At 44.2% G+C, this 17,006-nt stretch overlaps 1 protein-coding gene across 1 annotated transcript; it reads right to left on the bottom strand.

Moving 5' to 3' along the window:
* Positions 1–330: 330 nt before the first annotated feature.
* Positions 331–9,814, bottom strand: LOC135014599 (vomeronasal type-2 receptor 26-like). The gene is made up of 3 exons (XM_063952729.1): positions 9,761–9,814; positions 7,355–7,478; positions 331–1,235 (listed from the first exon to the last, which is right to left on the bottom strand). Exons 1-3 carry the CDS (start codon positions 9,812–9,814, stop codon positions 331–333), a joined length of 1,083 nt encoding a protein of 360 aa, XP_063808799.1.
* Between the last annotated feature and the right edge of the window lie 7,192 nt (positions 9,815–17,006).

Below are 17,006 nucleotides of genomic sequence, written 5' to 3'. Positions count from 1 at the left end.
GCACATATGTGACAATAATAAAACATATAACCTATGTAGCCATATTCTCTTTGCCAGTGTGGCTCTGTATATCAGAACATTAATAAATGTTTTTTTTCAGTATATTATAGCTGTCATTTTAAACACTGATATTTTTTTACAAGGGGTTGTACAATTGTAGTATTTTAAAACCACAACATACTGACCAAACTACTAGACATGCCAGCTTACAATTAGTAGAATACACAGTAATTAATGAAAACCAAATATTATTTTTAGACTTTTATTTTAATATTTCTGAAAGATAATTGTGAAAACTGTAAATGATCTTCATGCTACATGAGACCATCACTAATTGCTGCATCTAACTTGTATTTTTCCTCGAATATTCAACTCTGGCCGTAGAATTATTGTGTAGCATTTGGGAATAAATATGCAGGCCAGGAGACCTGCACTAGAGGTCAGGATGGCAAATATCTCCACAGCCACTGTGTATTTACCTTTGGTCCTCAAATAGACTGGAATGAAGGTGACCCAGACACTGCAGAAGACTAACATGCTGAATGTTATGTGTTGAGCTTCATTAAACTGATCAGGCAGATTTCTAATTAAGAAGGCCAGTACAAAGCTACAGACAGCTAGGACTCCAATGTATCCAAGGGCAGTGTAGAATGCTGTGGTTGACCCTTCATTGCATTGTAATATAGTCTTTCCAATTTCAGTCTGCGTATCTCTGTCCGGGAAAGGAGGAGACTGACTCAACCACAAGCTGCAAATTAAAACTTGGCTCACACAGCTCAGGAGGATAATAGCTTTAGGTAGTAGGAGCTTTGGCCACAATCTTAACTTGCTTTCAGGTTTGGTGGCTCTGAATGCCACTAAAACAGCAATGTTCTTGGCCAGAGTGGTGGAGACAGACACAGTGAAAATAACACAGAAAGTAACTTGTCTGAGGAGGCAGCTCAAGGCTGTTGGTTTGCCAGTAAAAATCAAGGTGCAGAGGAAGGAGAGCATAATAGAGATGAGTAGAATATAACTGAGATCTCTGTTACTGGCTTTGACTATTGGAGTGTCCCTGTGCTTTGTAAATATTCCCAGTACTATGGTGGTCATGATGAAGAAAACACCACTGCAAGTTACCAGTGTTATTCCCAAGGGCTCATTGACAGAGAGGAAACTGATAATTCTTGGAACACATCTATCACTCCTTTCATTAGGCCATTCATCTTGAGGACAAGTTAAACAACTTTTAGCATCTAAGAAACATAAAAAAATAAAATATCAGAGTTACAATTTTTTTTCTTACTTGATTTCTATCTCATCCTCCATATTCTCTCTTCATGCACTGACCAGGACTGTTACAGACCCAGCAGAATGTGGGTACTGTGGTGCACAGTAAAAAGTAGGCCTAGTCAGTAGAGCAAGAAGAGACAGGGAGAAGGTTTACTTCCATTTCCAAGTCCACTGGCCCTCACATCACACTCTTATCTACCCACTCATGGGTCCATTGTCACCTGCATGCTAGTGTCACTCATTAATTTTATCTGTGAGCCTCTGCTCACTGATGTAAGTCTGCTCTGGTCTCCCTTCTTTTATTTGTCTCAACATCTCCAGAATTGTGTGTGTATCTATCTATCTCTATCTTTACTCATGTGTCTCTGTCCCCCTCTCTCAATATGTGCACTGTGTACCTGTCCTCTCCATGTGCAGTGGCACATGTAGGAGGGTTTCTGAGTACACAGAAACACCCCCCTGATGGACCATATTTTTTTTACCTCAGCTGTCGTTTGATGGCCAGCAAATGTAGAATATAGACCCCCTCGTGTCTATATGCTACGATTCTTGGGTACTGTTAGGAGGGGGTGGAGCCAATGTGATGTGTTCTTATTAAATCACGTCATATTTGCTCCATCCCCTAACTCTGATCCATGAATCGCAGCATATAGACATGAGTGGCGTGGCTACAATTTCCTGACCATTTAAGCTGTGGGTGCTTAATGATGAAAGTGCCCCGGCCCACATTAATGACCTCCTGTTGCATCTTCTTCCATCAGGGCAGAGCAGTCTCCAAAAGTTCAGTAAGTGTACTGCATGTGTCTTGCGTGTGTTTGTCTGCATATGCATATGTATAAGTCAGAGGTTCTCAAACTTGGTCTTCGTGGGCCCACACAGTGCATGTTTTGCAGGTAACCCAGCAGGTGCACAGGTGTATTAATTACTCACTGACACATTTTAAAAGGTCCACAGGTGGAGCTGATTATTTCACTTGTGATTCTGTGAGTAGAGCTGCAAAACATGCACTGTGTGGGCCCACGAGGACCAAGTTTGAGAACCTGTGCTATAAGTGTTTAGTGTGTGTATGTGTGTAGGGGCAGAACTTGTGACTTGTGGATCCAGGTGCAAAAATATTATTTGGGCACCCGTCCTCCACCCAACCCAATTTACAATATGCCAAACGGGTGTGGATTATTAGATCTACACTAAAAAGGTCTACAGTAAATGGCTCTACCACTAATGGTAGACATGCATTAAGTCGACAGGGTCAAAAGATCAACAGGGTTAAAAGGTAGACATAGGATAGGTAGACTGTAGGAATGGTCTACAGGGTCAAAAGGTCAACATGGAAATGGTTGACACAAAAAAGTACACACCATTTTTATTTGAGGGTGTTTTGTCACTTTTCTGCCACAAATAAGCCCCAGCAGTGTACTGCGTCCCCTCGCATGGTTCGCCTCACTCACCATGCTTCGGGAAGGTTACTATTCCCAATCGTAGTCCACGTGGATGGTAAAGAATGAAAAAGTTGAAAAAAATAAAAAATAAACAAAAAAACTTGTGTCTACCATATATGTGTCGACCATTGTCATGACGGCCTTTTGACCCTGTTGACCTTTTACTCTGTTGACTTGTTGAACTGTCTACCTTTTACATGTTGACCTTGTGACCCTGCCAACCTTTTGACTCTATATCCCTAATGCATGTCTACCATTAGTGGTAGACCTATTGACTGTAGACCTTTTTAGTGTAGCTCTATTGTCAGGTACCATGCCACACGGCAGTGGGTAACAAGGAGAAGCAGTGGGTAACAGCATAAGACAGGAGGAGGGTAAGGGTGACTGGGAGAGGCAGGGAGTGTTAGGGGGAGGCTGTGGGTGACAGGGAGAGGGTGACAGGTAGAGGCAGTGGGTGACAGGGGTATAAGCATAATGTCTTGCGCTGTTTGTAGAACAGGCGGCATGTACCTTGGTGGGGGCAGGAACACAGCAGGCTCTGCTCTGTTTGGGAGAGGGCAGCCACCCCTTATGCTTTCCTCAGTTTGACACTCAGTCAAGCAGACTCTGACAGAGCCAGTTACACCAGATATGAGCTGCCTTTAATTCACAGACATCAATGAATCAGAAAAAATGCACATCTTTTAATTAGAGGCAGTATGTAGCTGTGATCATTAGCACTGAAAGGTGGCAAGACTCTTCTATCTGTCCAGCACACACAAGGTCAGCCCTGCATTCCTAAGGTCAGGTCGCTCAGGAAGTGGGGCCCACCCTGCTCTCTGCACTGGGACATTAATCTGACATTGCTAAAAATTGTCTGTGGGGGCCAGGGGATAACTCATTGCTGGTCTGTGCAGCAGTGGCCCCTTAGTCCTCAGGGCCCCCGTGCAATGCACCTGCTGCACCAATGGTAGTTCTAACTCTGTATGTGTGTGTATATGTGTGTGAAAGCCTTTATCAATGTTAATCTTAAGGAGGATTACATGTCTGGTAGATTTAGAATACAAGCAGCAGTATAAAGTACATTTTAACTAGAAGTGTTCAGAATCTTATGAGTGCTGTTATCTTCTACCCCATGCACATGAACACTATTTATTAAACCATTGAGTATGTGTGTATTTGTAATGTATATGTGTTTGCATTCTATGCATGTGTGTGTGTGTATATATATATATATGTGTGTGTGTGTGTGTGTGTGTGTATGTATGTGTGTGTGTGTGTGTTCCATGGGTATATATACTGTATTTATGTGTATGTGTTTTGTATGTGTAGCTATGTGTTCTGAGTGTGTGTTTGTGTGTTCTATTTGTGTGTTTGTCTATATGTATGTGTTCTATGTAACATGTAACATGTGTTTTATATTTATATGTGTGTGTTTGTGCGCGTACATAGACGGAAAACCCCCACTATGAATCCTGCATTTGCCCCTGATGTGTGCTATTATCTTCACCTCCATACAGTATGTGTTCCCATCCTCACATGTGTCTATGCCAGTGGTTTCTCAAACTACACTTGCAGGGGTGCCTTGCATTGGCCAATGTTATAGGTAAAACCAGTGCTGGTGGCATCCAATCACAAAATATGTGGACAAACAGAAGCAATTCTTGTCCCTCATTCCATAACGTACCCTAAGTATGGCATATAAGCAGAATTTACTTTACTTAATATTTCTTTCTAAATTTCTCAATAAGAAACTCTTGGCCTAAGGACAGTGACGTTTCTTGCGGCGAGCATGCCGTGCTGACGCACGGGGCATGCGCCATGGCACTTTCAATGCTCCAGGTGCTTCCCTTCCTCCCTGTCATTAGTACTCCACTTGGGGGCGGAGTGTCGCGGAATGACGCATTTGTGTCATGACATCACAATGCAATGCGTCATTTCATGAAACTCCACCCCTGAGCGGAGTACTAATGACAGGGAGGGGGAGCAGCGGAGCTGCTGGCAGGCTGGCAGGGCTGGTGCTGTACACACCCCTGGCAACTAGCACACACCCCTGGCAACTAGCACACACCCCTGGTAACTAGCACACACTCCTGGCATTACACACCCCTAACAACTAGCATTACACACCCCTGGCAGCTAGCATTACAAACCCCTGGCAACTAGCATTACAAACCCCTGGCATTACACACCCCTGAGCCCTGACAATAAGCATTACTTCTGTCAACAAGCATTACAGAACCCTGGCAATGATCATGACACCTGTCCCAGAGCATGAAACCCCTGGCAACGAGCATGGATCCTAGAACATAAAACCCCTGGCAATGAGCATGGCAATGAGCATTACACCAGCACGTAAAACCCTTGGCAACGAGAAGGACATTTAATAGTAATTAGAAGCTTTACTGTAGAGCATCACGGCCATTGCGATGTGTGGCATAATATGTTGCAGGGAGCATAATATGGTGCATCGGGTATTACTGTGTGGGGCTTAACATGGTGGATTTTTATTTTCCCTGTGGTGGCCGAGGTCTGTTGGTGCAGGGTCAAAAACTGGGGTGTAAGGTAGTCTTTTCAGGCGATACCACACCCATTTTAGCATGCAGCGGGAGCACGCACAAATTTATAACTCATATCTGGGGGGGGAAGAGCGCGTTTTTAATGTCGGAGGGGGGGCGCATTTTTAAATCTCGCACTGAGAGCCAAATTGGCTATAAACAGCCCTGCCTAAGGGTGCCGTGAAAAACATTCTAATACTCTAGGGCGCCGTGATTAAAAAAAGTTTGAGAACCACGGGTCTATGCACTTCACACCATAGGTTCCTCCAACCAACACCCCATATTTGTGTGTTCACATCCCTGTCTCCATTTTATGTATATGTCCCCCTCATTCTCCAAGCTTGTGTCTCTGTCTCTATTTCTGTATGCATTCTATTTACCCTATATAGTATGTGTTTCTTTCTGTTTGCTTGCCTACCAAATTGTTTCCAGTTTTGTGTTTTAAACTTTGTTACATCTTCATGTACAGTATATCCCCACATCCTATTCATCATTTTTGCTGAGAGCATGAAGAGTTGCATTATTATTTTACCAGTTTTGTTCATCATGCTCAAAACCTGATTAGTGCACGAGATAATGTGGTTTTGAAATACTATTTGTCAGGGATTTAGAATTGAAAACATTTCATGTCAATTTAACAAACAGACAAAATACTTATATCAGAGCAATACAGCTTTTTCTTTACTACTGTATCTGCAATAATGTTTTTTGAGCATATGGAAATGTAATACCTATTTAATAAGTATCACAGTGCCACAATGGTCCTGTTATCACTATCCAAGGATGGAAATAAATGGGAAAAAAATAGATTTTGATACTTTCAAAAGATTTTACTTTTTAAAACATTATTCATCAGATGTATTCTTTTTTATAAGGGAACTGAATAATCAAATCTGGGCTTTCAGTTTCACTGTGCATGCACTGCATGGTTGGCTCATGCCTTCACATACTTACTATGCTCATGTGCCCATGCTGATTTTTTGTCCATTAGGCAAAATTCTGAAAATTTTCTCCCAATTTTTGAAATTGTTTATTACCTTTTTTTACTTATGTGCTGAGCTGCTCATAAAAATCAAGCCTTTCCTGTGTGAAATGGCCCCAGGCAATGACTAATACAATGTATGGTGATCACAAGTATTTTTTCTGTGTTGTATGGTGGTCACCTGAATGCTTTCTTTATTGAATGGTGGTCCCTAGGGTTCTCCATCAATCAGGGGTGGATTTAGGGGTCTGGCTGCCCTTGGGCACAATATTGGCCACCCCCCATCACATCACTGCCTCCTTCATTTTGGGGCCAGTCTGGATACCTCAAGACCACCAAAGCAGCCCCAAACTCACCCCACTACCACCTCCTGGACTACAATCTGTTGTCCATTGTCCCACTCCTGTCAGTTGCCAAATAGAATATTTAAAAAAAAAGTCATAATAACAAAAAAAAATACAATCACCTTGCCTCACCAGCCTGGTGTGCCGACCCCCAGCAATCCATCATTGCCATTAATGGTATACCTGTTAGTAGGAAGCTTTCTGGATTGGATGGCGCTCAACTGAATGCTGTTTGTATTGAGTGGTGGTCATATGTGTGTACTCTTTATTTTATGGCAGTCACCATAATTCACCCACCATTGGCCCTGCTTGTAACCCTAGTGGGTAGGGCTATTGGTATGCTAAACCTTCTATTTACACTTATTTTAGTCCTACATATAACCACTTTTTAAATTATTCCAGTGGTTTTTCCCAGTGTGTCCCTGCTCTATCTTTAAATTATAAATTCAGAGTGATATATAAGTACAGTCTATAATATACAAAAGCACAACTCTAAGATTGGGACTACATAATTGCATCACTTTGGATCAAATTGCACTGTGAAATTTAATTTACGTGAAAGACTTTGGTAATTAACACTACTTTGGAAAGAAAGGGAACATGGATAAAATAGAGCCTCATTCTCAATGACCATAAGAAGGTCCACTCTAGCTTCCAGACTTGCTACACTCACTGTACATACAGTACTGTATTCAACATTGATCTCAACATTTTCCCAGTTAAACCTCAGGCTGCCCAGATTCAGATTCTAGATGGTTGAGTCATATCTACTGTACGCACCAGTCATGTTTGAGATCTCTCCTGCTGAACAAGGGACACAGTCATAGCAACAGACAGGTTCTCCTTTCCGAACAGATTTTCTGAATCCTGATTTACAGTTTTCTGTGCACACTGAACGGGGGTTCTACAAGAATAAAACATAGAATAATATTTATTTATTTTTTGTTTTACATTTCTTTTCATTAAGAGCCCAACTGTGTCTGCCAAATATTTGAAACTTACCTGTAAATGGGTCAAATATGACACTTACCTGACATCTGAGTGCTTCCATATGTGTGGTTTATACACAGTTATGATACATTCTGTTTTGTGAGATACAGTAATGGTTTGCAAATTCAGACAAATGTGCCAATGTGATTTTGGGACTAATTCAGACCTGATCGCAGCAGCAAATTGGTTAGCTAATGGGGAAAACCATGTGCACTGCAGGTGGGACAGATATAACATGCAGAGAGAGTTAGATTTAGGTGGGTTATATTGTTTCTGTGCAGGGTAAATACTGGCTGCTTTATTTTTACACTGCAATTTAGATCTCAGTTTGAACACACCCCACCCAAATCTATCTCTCTCTGTACATGTTATATCTGCCCCCCCCCCCCCCCCATCCTCAGTGCACATGGTTTTGCCCATTAGCTGACAAATTTGCTACTGCGATCAGGTCCTTTGTCCTTTCATTAGTGACTAAACAACTAGTAGACAGAGCCGGATCAAGATCATGGGGGGCCCGGGGCACTTAAGACAGAGGGGCCCCTATTCAAGTGAAGTGTCTGTGTGGAAGTGTGTGTGTGGCAGTGTGTGTAAGCAGGTCACATACCAGCCACAGCCATGCGGCAATCAAACTGCTCTCCCGTCCCCAGCAACCGCACAGACAGCCGAGCGACGGCTCAGCTCTCCAATCATGTATGAGTGAAGCAGCCTGCCGCTCAGCCATTGGGGCAGCCTACTTCAGTCATACATTATTGGACAGCTGAGCTGTCGCTCAGCTGTCCTTTCTGTACGGCTGCCGCTGCAGTGCGGACGGGAGCGCAACACCACAGATCAGATCTGAAGAGAAATCCGATCTGTGGTGTGGCAGGGGTCCCTTTTGGAAAGGGGGCCCCGGGGTACGTATCCCTGGGACCCCCCCCCCCCTTAATCCGGCTCTGTTAGTAGATATATCGGTTTATTAAATTGCTATCTACTAACACAGCATTTTTAACTATGATTGATTGCTTGTAAGCCTAACCATCTAATGTTTTTCCGGTTTGCATATGTCCTGCCTGTCCTGACCTCAGATTCAACTCTGATTTTAAACCTTTAATACATGACCTTGATCTGTGATCAAGCATCAGCCAAAGCATACATCAACCTGATTACTGACCCTCTTATTAGTGTAGTAAATGGTGCTGTATGTTCATGTTTTTCAAAATATTTGCATCTTGGGATAATACATTTGTATATCGGGATTTAACCAGTGTTATTAAAATGTACATAGGGGGTTATTTAGCTCGCAACGCGGAATAGCAAAAATTGCAATCAAGTGATTTTTGCTATTCTGCGCATGCGCCGTGACCGCTGTGCACATGTGTGCGCATATGTGCTATCGCAACCCTGAATGATGACGCGCTTTAAGTGACAGCCGGAGGGTGACGGGGGTGGGGTGGCAACAGACCATTGTGGAGGAGTGGTCCGTCCAACGCAGGTGCGACTGGACTGTTTTCATGGCAGCTGGGTGACATCACATACAGCTGCTTCGATGGGAACAATGGTGGCTAACCACCTGCATACGCGGCTACATGGGGTCATCCACAATTGCTGTGACCTCAATGTAAATTGCAATCACAGCTGGTGGCTGCCAGTTAGCATACTGTGCGGCCTTGCCATGCGATAGGTCCACCCCCTCCCCGCATTCTGCAGAAGGGATTGCAGATTATACTTTTTAGCAGAATCTCCAATCCTTACCGAATTACCCCCATAGCCTATTGTAATACTGCAATCTGGCAACTTTGAATTTGGGAAAATTTGACTAGGTAACACAACTTGTCTTCTACAACACAGTCACATTTACAGTAATACTGATTTTGTTCAAACACATGCTTAGACTATACCCATGTGAGAGTTCTCTAATAATAAACGTATCTTTTGACTTTAGAATGGTAATACAGGTTGAGTATCCCTTATCAAAAATTCTAAATACCACATTTTTGTTTTCCCTACTGAGATAATGACATTGAGACAATGACATTTTATATATATATATATATATATATATATATGTGTGTGTAATCAAAGAAATGGAGTCACTCCAGGTCTTTAAACTATAAAATCTTTAATAGGTGAAATCAAACAAACATCACAAAAAACAAAGTTTCGTGGCCCATAGCCCCTTTGTCAAGGTGTGTATAGTGCACGGTGAGATCATCTTACCTTATAAAGCCTATGTGCCCGTAAGTGAAGAGGAGCTTCGCCCGTGCCGTCCATTCTGTCGGGTGCCGGGGGACGTACGGCGTCACGCGGCCTCCCTCATCCCACGTTCCGCCTGTCTTCTTCCGGCATCCCGCAGCTATGACGTCATGATCGGGTCCGGGACGGTCACCATGGCGACCCGTGCCGCTCACCGATGCGCTACCGCGCCGGGCACTGCAGGGAAAATAATAGTGTGATAGTGATGGTGAAAAGAACATTACAAGTGCTATTTCAATGGAAATAAATACATGACTAACATGACCTAAAACACATTACGGGCACCTGTCTTATTCCTGGGTACATGGAAATGTTGCTGCATGCACATACTACTAGTTTGCTGGATTGTTGTACCATGCCTACGTGTTAAAAATTGCTGACAGGAGTGATTATCAGAACAGACGAAACAGGGGTAAAGGTACTAAAGGGGATGTGCCATGGGGAGCAGTGTCGCGCCAGCGTACGCAAATGTATATATGTTCAAGGAGGAGAAGAGACTATTCTTCGAAGATATGAACATAATGCAGCACATACTTCTATATTGTCGCTTTATAGATGACGTGTTTATGTTATGGACAGGGGGGGGCAACCTGTTCAAGACAGTGATGGATGACATCAACTCGAAAGCTGAGTACATAAAGTTTACATACCAGACTGACACTGCAAGTATGAATTACCTGGATGTAACAGTCAAGATCTCAAATAACAGGATCTCCACCGCATTGTATGCCAATCCAACAGATAAAAATATGTTATTGAGAGCTGATAGCCACCATCCAAAACCCCTAATCAGGGGTCTGCCAAGATCGCAGTTGATGAGAACAGCAAGGATCCATAGCGACCATGGTTCTTTGGATACAGAACTAAACAAAGTAGTAAAGAGATTCACAGAGCGGGGATATGATCCAATTAAGTTACAGGAACAAAAGAAAGAAGTCCTCAACCTCGAAAGGGACACTCTTCTGAAAAAATCAGTAAGGGACACTAAGGAACTTATCCCATGGATGAGTCAGTTTAGCACTTTCAGCCCAGTAGTCCAAAGAGCAACGAAAGCGCTATGGCCTATTGTGTCGACGGATAACAAATTAAGATGTTTTAAATCAAAAAGACCGATGACCTGCTTTATGAGAGGGAAGAACATCAAGGACTATATTGTACACTCGGATATCACAGGGTTTGAGACCAACCGCCATCCGAATTTTCTTACAAAATCACCAGTATGTTATAAGTGCCTGGGATGCACTACGTGCAAATCAATGGTAACAGGAAATATGTTCAAACACCCGAGTAAAGAACAAGCCTTTAGTATCCGCCATGTTCTGACTTGTACGACATCACACATAATCTACCTGATTACATGCCCTTGCGGGTTAGGATATGTAGGGAAGACCACCAGGGACTTGAGACAAAGGATGGCGTTACACAGATTGGCAATCACAGCAGCCATCAGAACCGGGAGATCAGACCAACCAGTTGCCCAACATTTTCTGGATAAACAACATCCTCTAAATGTGCTACAATATACAATCATTGATCACGTTCCTTGGAGTGCAAGAGAAGGAGATAGAAACGGGAAACTGTTGAACTTGGAAGCACGCTGGATGTTTAAACTGGAAACGATACGGCCAAAAGGGCTCAATGAACAGATCCTGTGGAACACATTGACTAAAAAATAGCTTTGATAAATAATACACATCTCCCGTGTGATTAGATATTGCACTTAGAGTTCTTTAGCTGGTTATTAATATAGGGCTATGGGTCCTATTTGAGGTGGGACTTTACTATTGGTGACGGGCTATTCTCTGTTAACTACTGGTAGGACAGAGTCTCCTAGCCGAAAGAATGTACATGTGCGGACAGTATATTCCCTCATTTTTCAGTCTTCTACCCCCCCCCTCCTCCCCTCCCCCCCCCTTTCCTCTCACCCTCCCCCCCCTTCCCCTCTTCTCCTTCCTTTGTCTCCTCCATTCCCCATCTCCTCTCTTACCCTGTCCGCATATCCATCTCTCTTTTAGGGGTATATGCAATTGCGGTCGAATTCCCGAAATTGTCGAATTTCGGGTCATTTTCGACCAAAAAAAAAATTCGCCTATGCAATTCAGGGCTTTCCGACCAAAAAACGGACTTTCAAAATTCGACTTTTTGAAATTCGAATTTTTGCAAATTTGACTTTTCTGCAATGATACAAGTGCTGCAATTCGACCAAAGCATATTCAATTCAAGTTTGGAAATTCGACAGCAGTGCTTTTAGACAGCAAATTCGTCATTTTCAATCCGCCACACTTTGGAGGGTGAAAACAAATAAAAAAAATTTAAACATGTTTTTTTTTGTGTTTTTTTTTTTGGGAATAGCAGATCTATTTATATTAGAAGGGATTAGGTACTTTTTTTTTTTTTTTTTGGAGGCACAAATATTATTTATATATTTTTTAAAATATTAATTTTTATTTATTTATATTTTTATTGCTGGAACGGTAAAATCCTAAAAAAAAATGGCGTGGGGTCCCCCCTCCAAAGCATAACCAGCCTCGGGCTCTTCGAGCTGGTCCTGGTTCTAAAAATGCGGGGGGAAAATTGACAGGGGATCCCCCGTATTTTTAAAACCAGCACCGGGCTCTGCGCCTGGTGCTGGTGCCAAAAATACGGGGGACAAAAAGAGTAGGGGTCCCCCGTATTTTTAACACCAGCATCGGGCTCCACTAGCTGGACAGATAATGCAACAGCCGGGGGTCACTTTTATGCCGTGCCCTGCGGCCGTGGCATTAAATATCCAACTAGTCACCCCTGGCCGGGGTACCCTGGGGGAGTGGGGACCCCTTCAATCAAGGGGTCACCCCCCCCAGCCACCCAAGGGCCAGGGGTGAAGCCCGAGGCTGTCCCCCCCATCCAATGGGCTGCGGATGGGGGGGCTGATAGCCTTTTGTGATCATGAAAACAATATTGTTTTTTCCAGCAGTACTACAAGTCCCAGCAAGCCTCCCCCGCAAGCTGGTACTTGGAGAACCACAAGTACCAGCATGCGGGAGAAAAGCTGGCCTGCTGGTACCTGTAGTACTACTGGAAAAAAAATACCCAAATAAAAACAGGACACACACACCGTGAAAGTAAAACTTTATTTCATACGTCGACACACACATACTTACCTATGTTCGCACGCCGACATCGGTCCTCTTCTCCATGTAGAATCCAGGGGTACCTGAAAATAAAAGATCAATATACTCACCTCACCCATGGTCCAGAGATAAATCCACGTACTTGTAGAAAAATACAAAACGCAAATACCCGACCAAACGGACTGAAAGGGGTCCCATGCTGACACATGAGACCCCTTTCCATGAATGCAGAGACAACCCTCAGTGACAGCTGTCACAGAAAGGTCTCTAAAGCCAATCAGGAAGCGCAACTTCGTTGCGCTCATCTGATTGGCTCTGCGCGTCTGAGCAGACAGCGCATCGCACAGCCCCGTCCATTATATTCAATGGTGGGAACTTAGCGGCTAGCGGTGAGGTCACCCGCCGGTCAGCGGCTGACCGCGGGTTAACCCCACCGCTACCCGCAAAGTTCCCACCATTGAAACTAATGGAGCGGCTTTGCGATGCGCTGTCACAGCACAGACAGCGCACAGCCAATCAGGTGAGCGCCACGGAAGTAGCGCTTTCTGATTGGCTGAAGGCACTTCAGTGACAGGAGTCACGTGATGTCCCGGGATTCGGGAGAAAGGGGTCTGATGTGAAAGCATTGGACCCCTTTCAGTCCGGTATGGAGCGGATATTTGCGGTTTGTTTTTTTGCCAAGTACGTGGATTTACCTCTGGACGCTGGAAGGTGAGTATCATTTTTTCACAGGTACCCCGGATCGTCGGAGACCGTGGCAGTCGGCGTGTCAACATAGGTAAGTATGTGTGTGTCGGCAGTGTGTAATAAAGTTTTACTGTCGACGGTGTGTGTGTACTGTTTTTATTTGGGTATTTTTTTGCCAGTAGTACTACAGGTACCAGCGGGCCCGTTTTTCTCCCGCATGCTGGTACTTGTGGTTCTCCAAGTACCAGCTTGCGGGGGAGGCTTGCTGGGACTTGTTGTACTACTGGAAAAAACAATATCTTTTTATTATCACAAAAGGCTATCAGCCCCCCCATCCGCAGCCCATTGGATGGGGGGGGGACAGCCTCGGGCTTCACCCCTGGCCCTTGGGTGGCTGGGGGGGGACCCCTTGATTGAAGGGGTCCCCACTCCCCCAGGGTACCCCGGCCAGGGGTGACTAGTTGGATATTTAATGCCACGGCCGCAGGGCACGGCATAAAAGTGACCCCCGGCTGTGGCATTATCTGTCCAGCTAGTGGAGCCCGATGCTGGTGTTAAAAATACGGGGGACCCCTACTCTTTTTGTCCCCCGTATTTTTGGCACCAGCACCAGGCGCAGAGCCCGGTGCTGGTTTTAAAAATACGGGGGATCCATGGCCAATTTTTCCCCGGATTTTTAGAACCAGGACCAGCTCGATGAGCCCGAGGCTGGTTATGCTTTGGAGGGGGGACCCCACGCCATTTTCTTTTTCCGGTTTTTCCCGTTTTTTCCCGTTTTTTCAAATCGCGGCAAAATCCGCCAAATCGGCCGATTTTCGCCCGCGATTCTGGCGAATCCGTTTTTCATTGAATATGGTGAATTCCGGCAGCCACCTGCCGGAATTCACCTGTCGAATTGAGTCGGAAAAAAAAAACTGCGAAAAATTGCTGCGATTCGCCGTGAATTGCATATACCGTCCCTTTACCCCTCTTTCGTCTGTTCTGAAAATCACTCCTGTCAGCAATTTTTAACACGTAGGCATGGTACAACAATCCAGCAAACTAGTAGTATGTGCATGCACCCAGGAATAAGACAGATGCCCGAAATGTGTTTTAGGTCATGTTAGTCATGTATTTATTTCCATTGTAATAGCACTTGTAATGTTCTTTTCACCATCACTATCACACTATTATGTTCCCTGCAGCGCCCAGCGCGGTAGCGAATCGGTGAGCGGCACAGGTCGCCATGGCAACCGTCCCGGACCCGATCGTGACATCATAGCTGCGGGATGCCGGTAGAAGACGGGCGGAACGTGGGACGAGGGAGGCCGCGTGACGCCGGAAGTCCCCCGGCACCCGACGGAATGGATGGCACGGGCGAAGCTCCTCTTCACTTACGGGCACACAGGCTTTATAAGGTAAGATGATCTCACTGTGCACTATACACACCTTGACAAAGGGGCTACGGGCCCCGAAACGTTGGTTTTTGTGATGTTTGTTTGATTTCACCTATTGAAGATTTTATACTTTAAAGACCGGGAGTGACGCCATTTCTTTGATTACTTATCTACACTTATATCGGAGGGCACCCAGGCGACTGTACTGCATAGGGACCAAGAGTGACAGGCACCATTGCTGATATATATAGATATATAGATACAAAATGTCAAAAGGGAGCTAGATATATTGTGTACATACAATATCTTTCCAGATTATGACCACAAAGTGATAAAAACAATGGATTTTCTCTTTCATCCACTAGGGGACACTGGAGTCCTATACAGTAGGGGTGTGAAGCTTGCAACCGGAGGTGTGGCACAATCTAAAATTAGCATTGTCTGCACAGCCGGCTCCTCCCCCTTCACATCCCATCTCCTTCAGTTTGAAAATTTGTGCTAAGAGGTAACAGGCACAGAAATGGAGCTCGTGCTCCTTGAACATTTTTATTTTTATTTTTTCCTTTATACTGACCCAATCCCTCCTAACTAAAGGGAGGGTGCAGGTTTCAAAAGAAAAGATGGTAAATGCCCTATCCCACCTAAATGAAAGGGGGTGCAGGCTTTACCAGATGAAAAGGCTGCGTCCCCCTAATAAAAGGGGGACAAAGTTCAGGAGTGGAGACAAGGATTCTGACTGAATAGAGACTGAGATCCCAGTGAAAGGGTTCGGTATCTCTATCTGAAGATTCTCTTCTAACAGTGAGTAGACGGCTGAGCCGAGAAAAATAATATCCTTATTACATAAGAGTAGCTGGAGCCGAGCCAACCTGTTAAAAAGGGGGGTAAAGGTTTCCATGAAGTGGAGAGACAAGGACCCTGATTGAAAGGGTCGGCATCTCTTCTAAGCAGCACAGTGAGTTGATTTACAGGCAGCATTTTTAAATAGACACTGTTAGACAGAGACAGTTAGTACAGACACTGCCTGTAAGGAGAGTGAGCACTCTGAGGAGGCAGCTACATGGAAGGCTGTATTGCAGGCTGAGCACAGACAGTATTTTCTAGAGATGTGTCTTCATTTTTTCAGTTGTGGCCATTTTGGCTTTTAGAAATAGGCGCCAACCTGTAGTTAGAAAATCTTTGAGGAGATTCTTCAGCTACCAATCACTGTCAAGCAGATTGAAACATTGTATTAAATTCAGTACAGCCTGAGATTAATTTACATATGGCTGGTGTGTCTACAGAAACTCTTTGCTGCTGCTGCTGCTAAATCTTTGTATAAAGAATTGTGGGTTTTCTTTTCCCTCCAAAGGATTCTACTGAAAAATATCCTGAGGAAGAGGAGCAACAGAAGTATAATCCAGTCAAGCCAAGCTGTTCTAACAGTTGGTGCTGTGAGGATTGCGGACACCAGGCTGGTTTAAAAAAAAAAATAATAATAATATAATAATTTTATTTATATAGCGCTCTTTCTCCAATAGGACTCAAGGCGTATATATTTTTTTTTTTCCCTTTCTCCTATAATGTAGGCTTACTTCCAGCTGTGTGTCTAAACCAGTTTCACTTGCTCGCTATATCCCTGCGGTCTTTCTCTTCCTACTTATATAGGGTGAAAGCACTGCTGACTGTTGATGAAGTATATGTTAAACAGGTCAAAAGCAAAGACCACAAAGAAGCAATAATGGCAAGGAGGTGAGCGATTTATGTTTAGGAATGGACGCTCAACCTGGGAGTAGTGGTCAGTCGGCTTCAAGTTGGCGGAATACCGCAAGCACATTTAGAATGGGCAGCAGGGTTTACCAAAAATATGGACTAATATTTCAGTAGAATGACTCTGCCCGCACATGCAGAAAAGACTGTGTTGGGCAGCAAAGAGACCACGCCCAACCCTACATGAAGAGGAAGGGGGTCTTGTAATTGATGATGAAGAAGGTGAGGCAGTAGAGGCGATACACCAGTCCGTAAGAGGAGGACTCTGAGGTTAAGGGATTAGAT

Source organism: Pseudophryne corroboree, unplaced genomic scaffold (assembly GCF_028390025.1).
Source record: "Pseudophryne corroboree isolate aPseCor3 unplaced genomic scaffold, aPseCor3.hap2 scaffold_283, whole genome shotgun sequence".
Classification (NCBI taxonomy): Eukaryota; Metazoa; Chordata; class Amphibia; order Anura; family Myobatrachidae; genus Pseudophryne; species Pseudophryne corroboree.
This window is presented reverse-complemented; position numbering and strand designations above follow the sequence as displayed.

Coding starts and splice junctions, on each gene's coding strand:
- LOC135014599 (XM_063952729.1), bottom strand. CDS start 9,814: ATGGACGGCACGGGCGAAGCTCCTCTTCACTTACGGGCACATAGGCTT. Junction 7,479..9,760: donor GGGCACATAGGCTTTATAAG/GTAAGATGATCT, acceptor TTATTCTTGTAG/AACCCCCGTTCAGTGTGCAC. Junction 1,236..7,354: donor AGAGATCTCAAACATGACTG/GTGCGTACAGTA, acceptor TATGTTTCTTAG/ATGCTAAAAGTTGTTTAACT.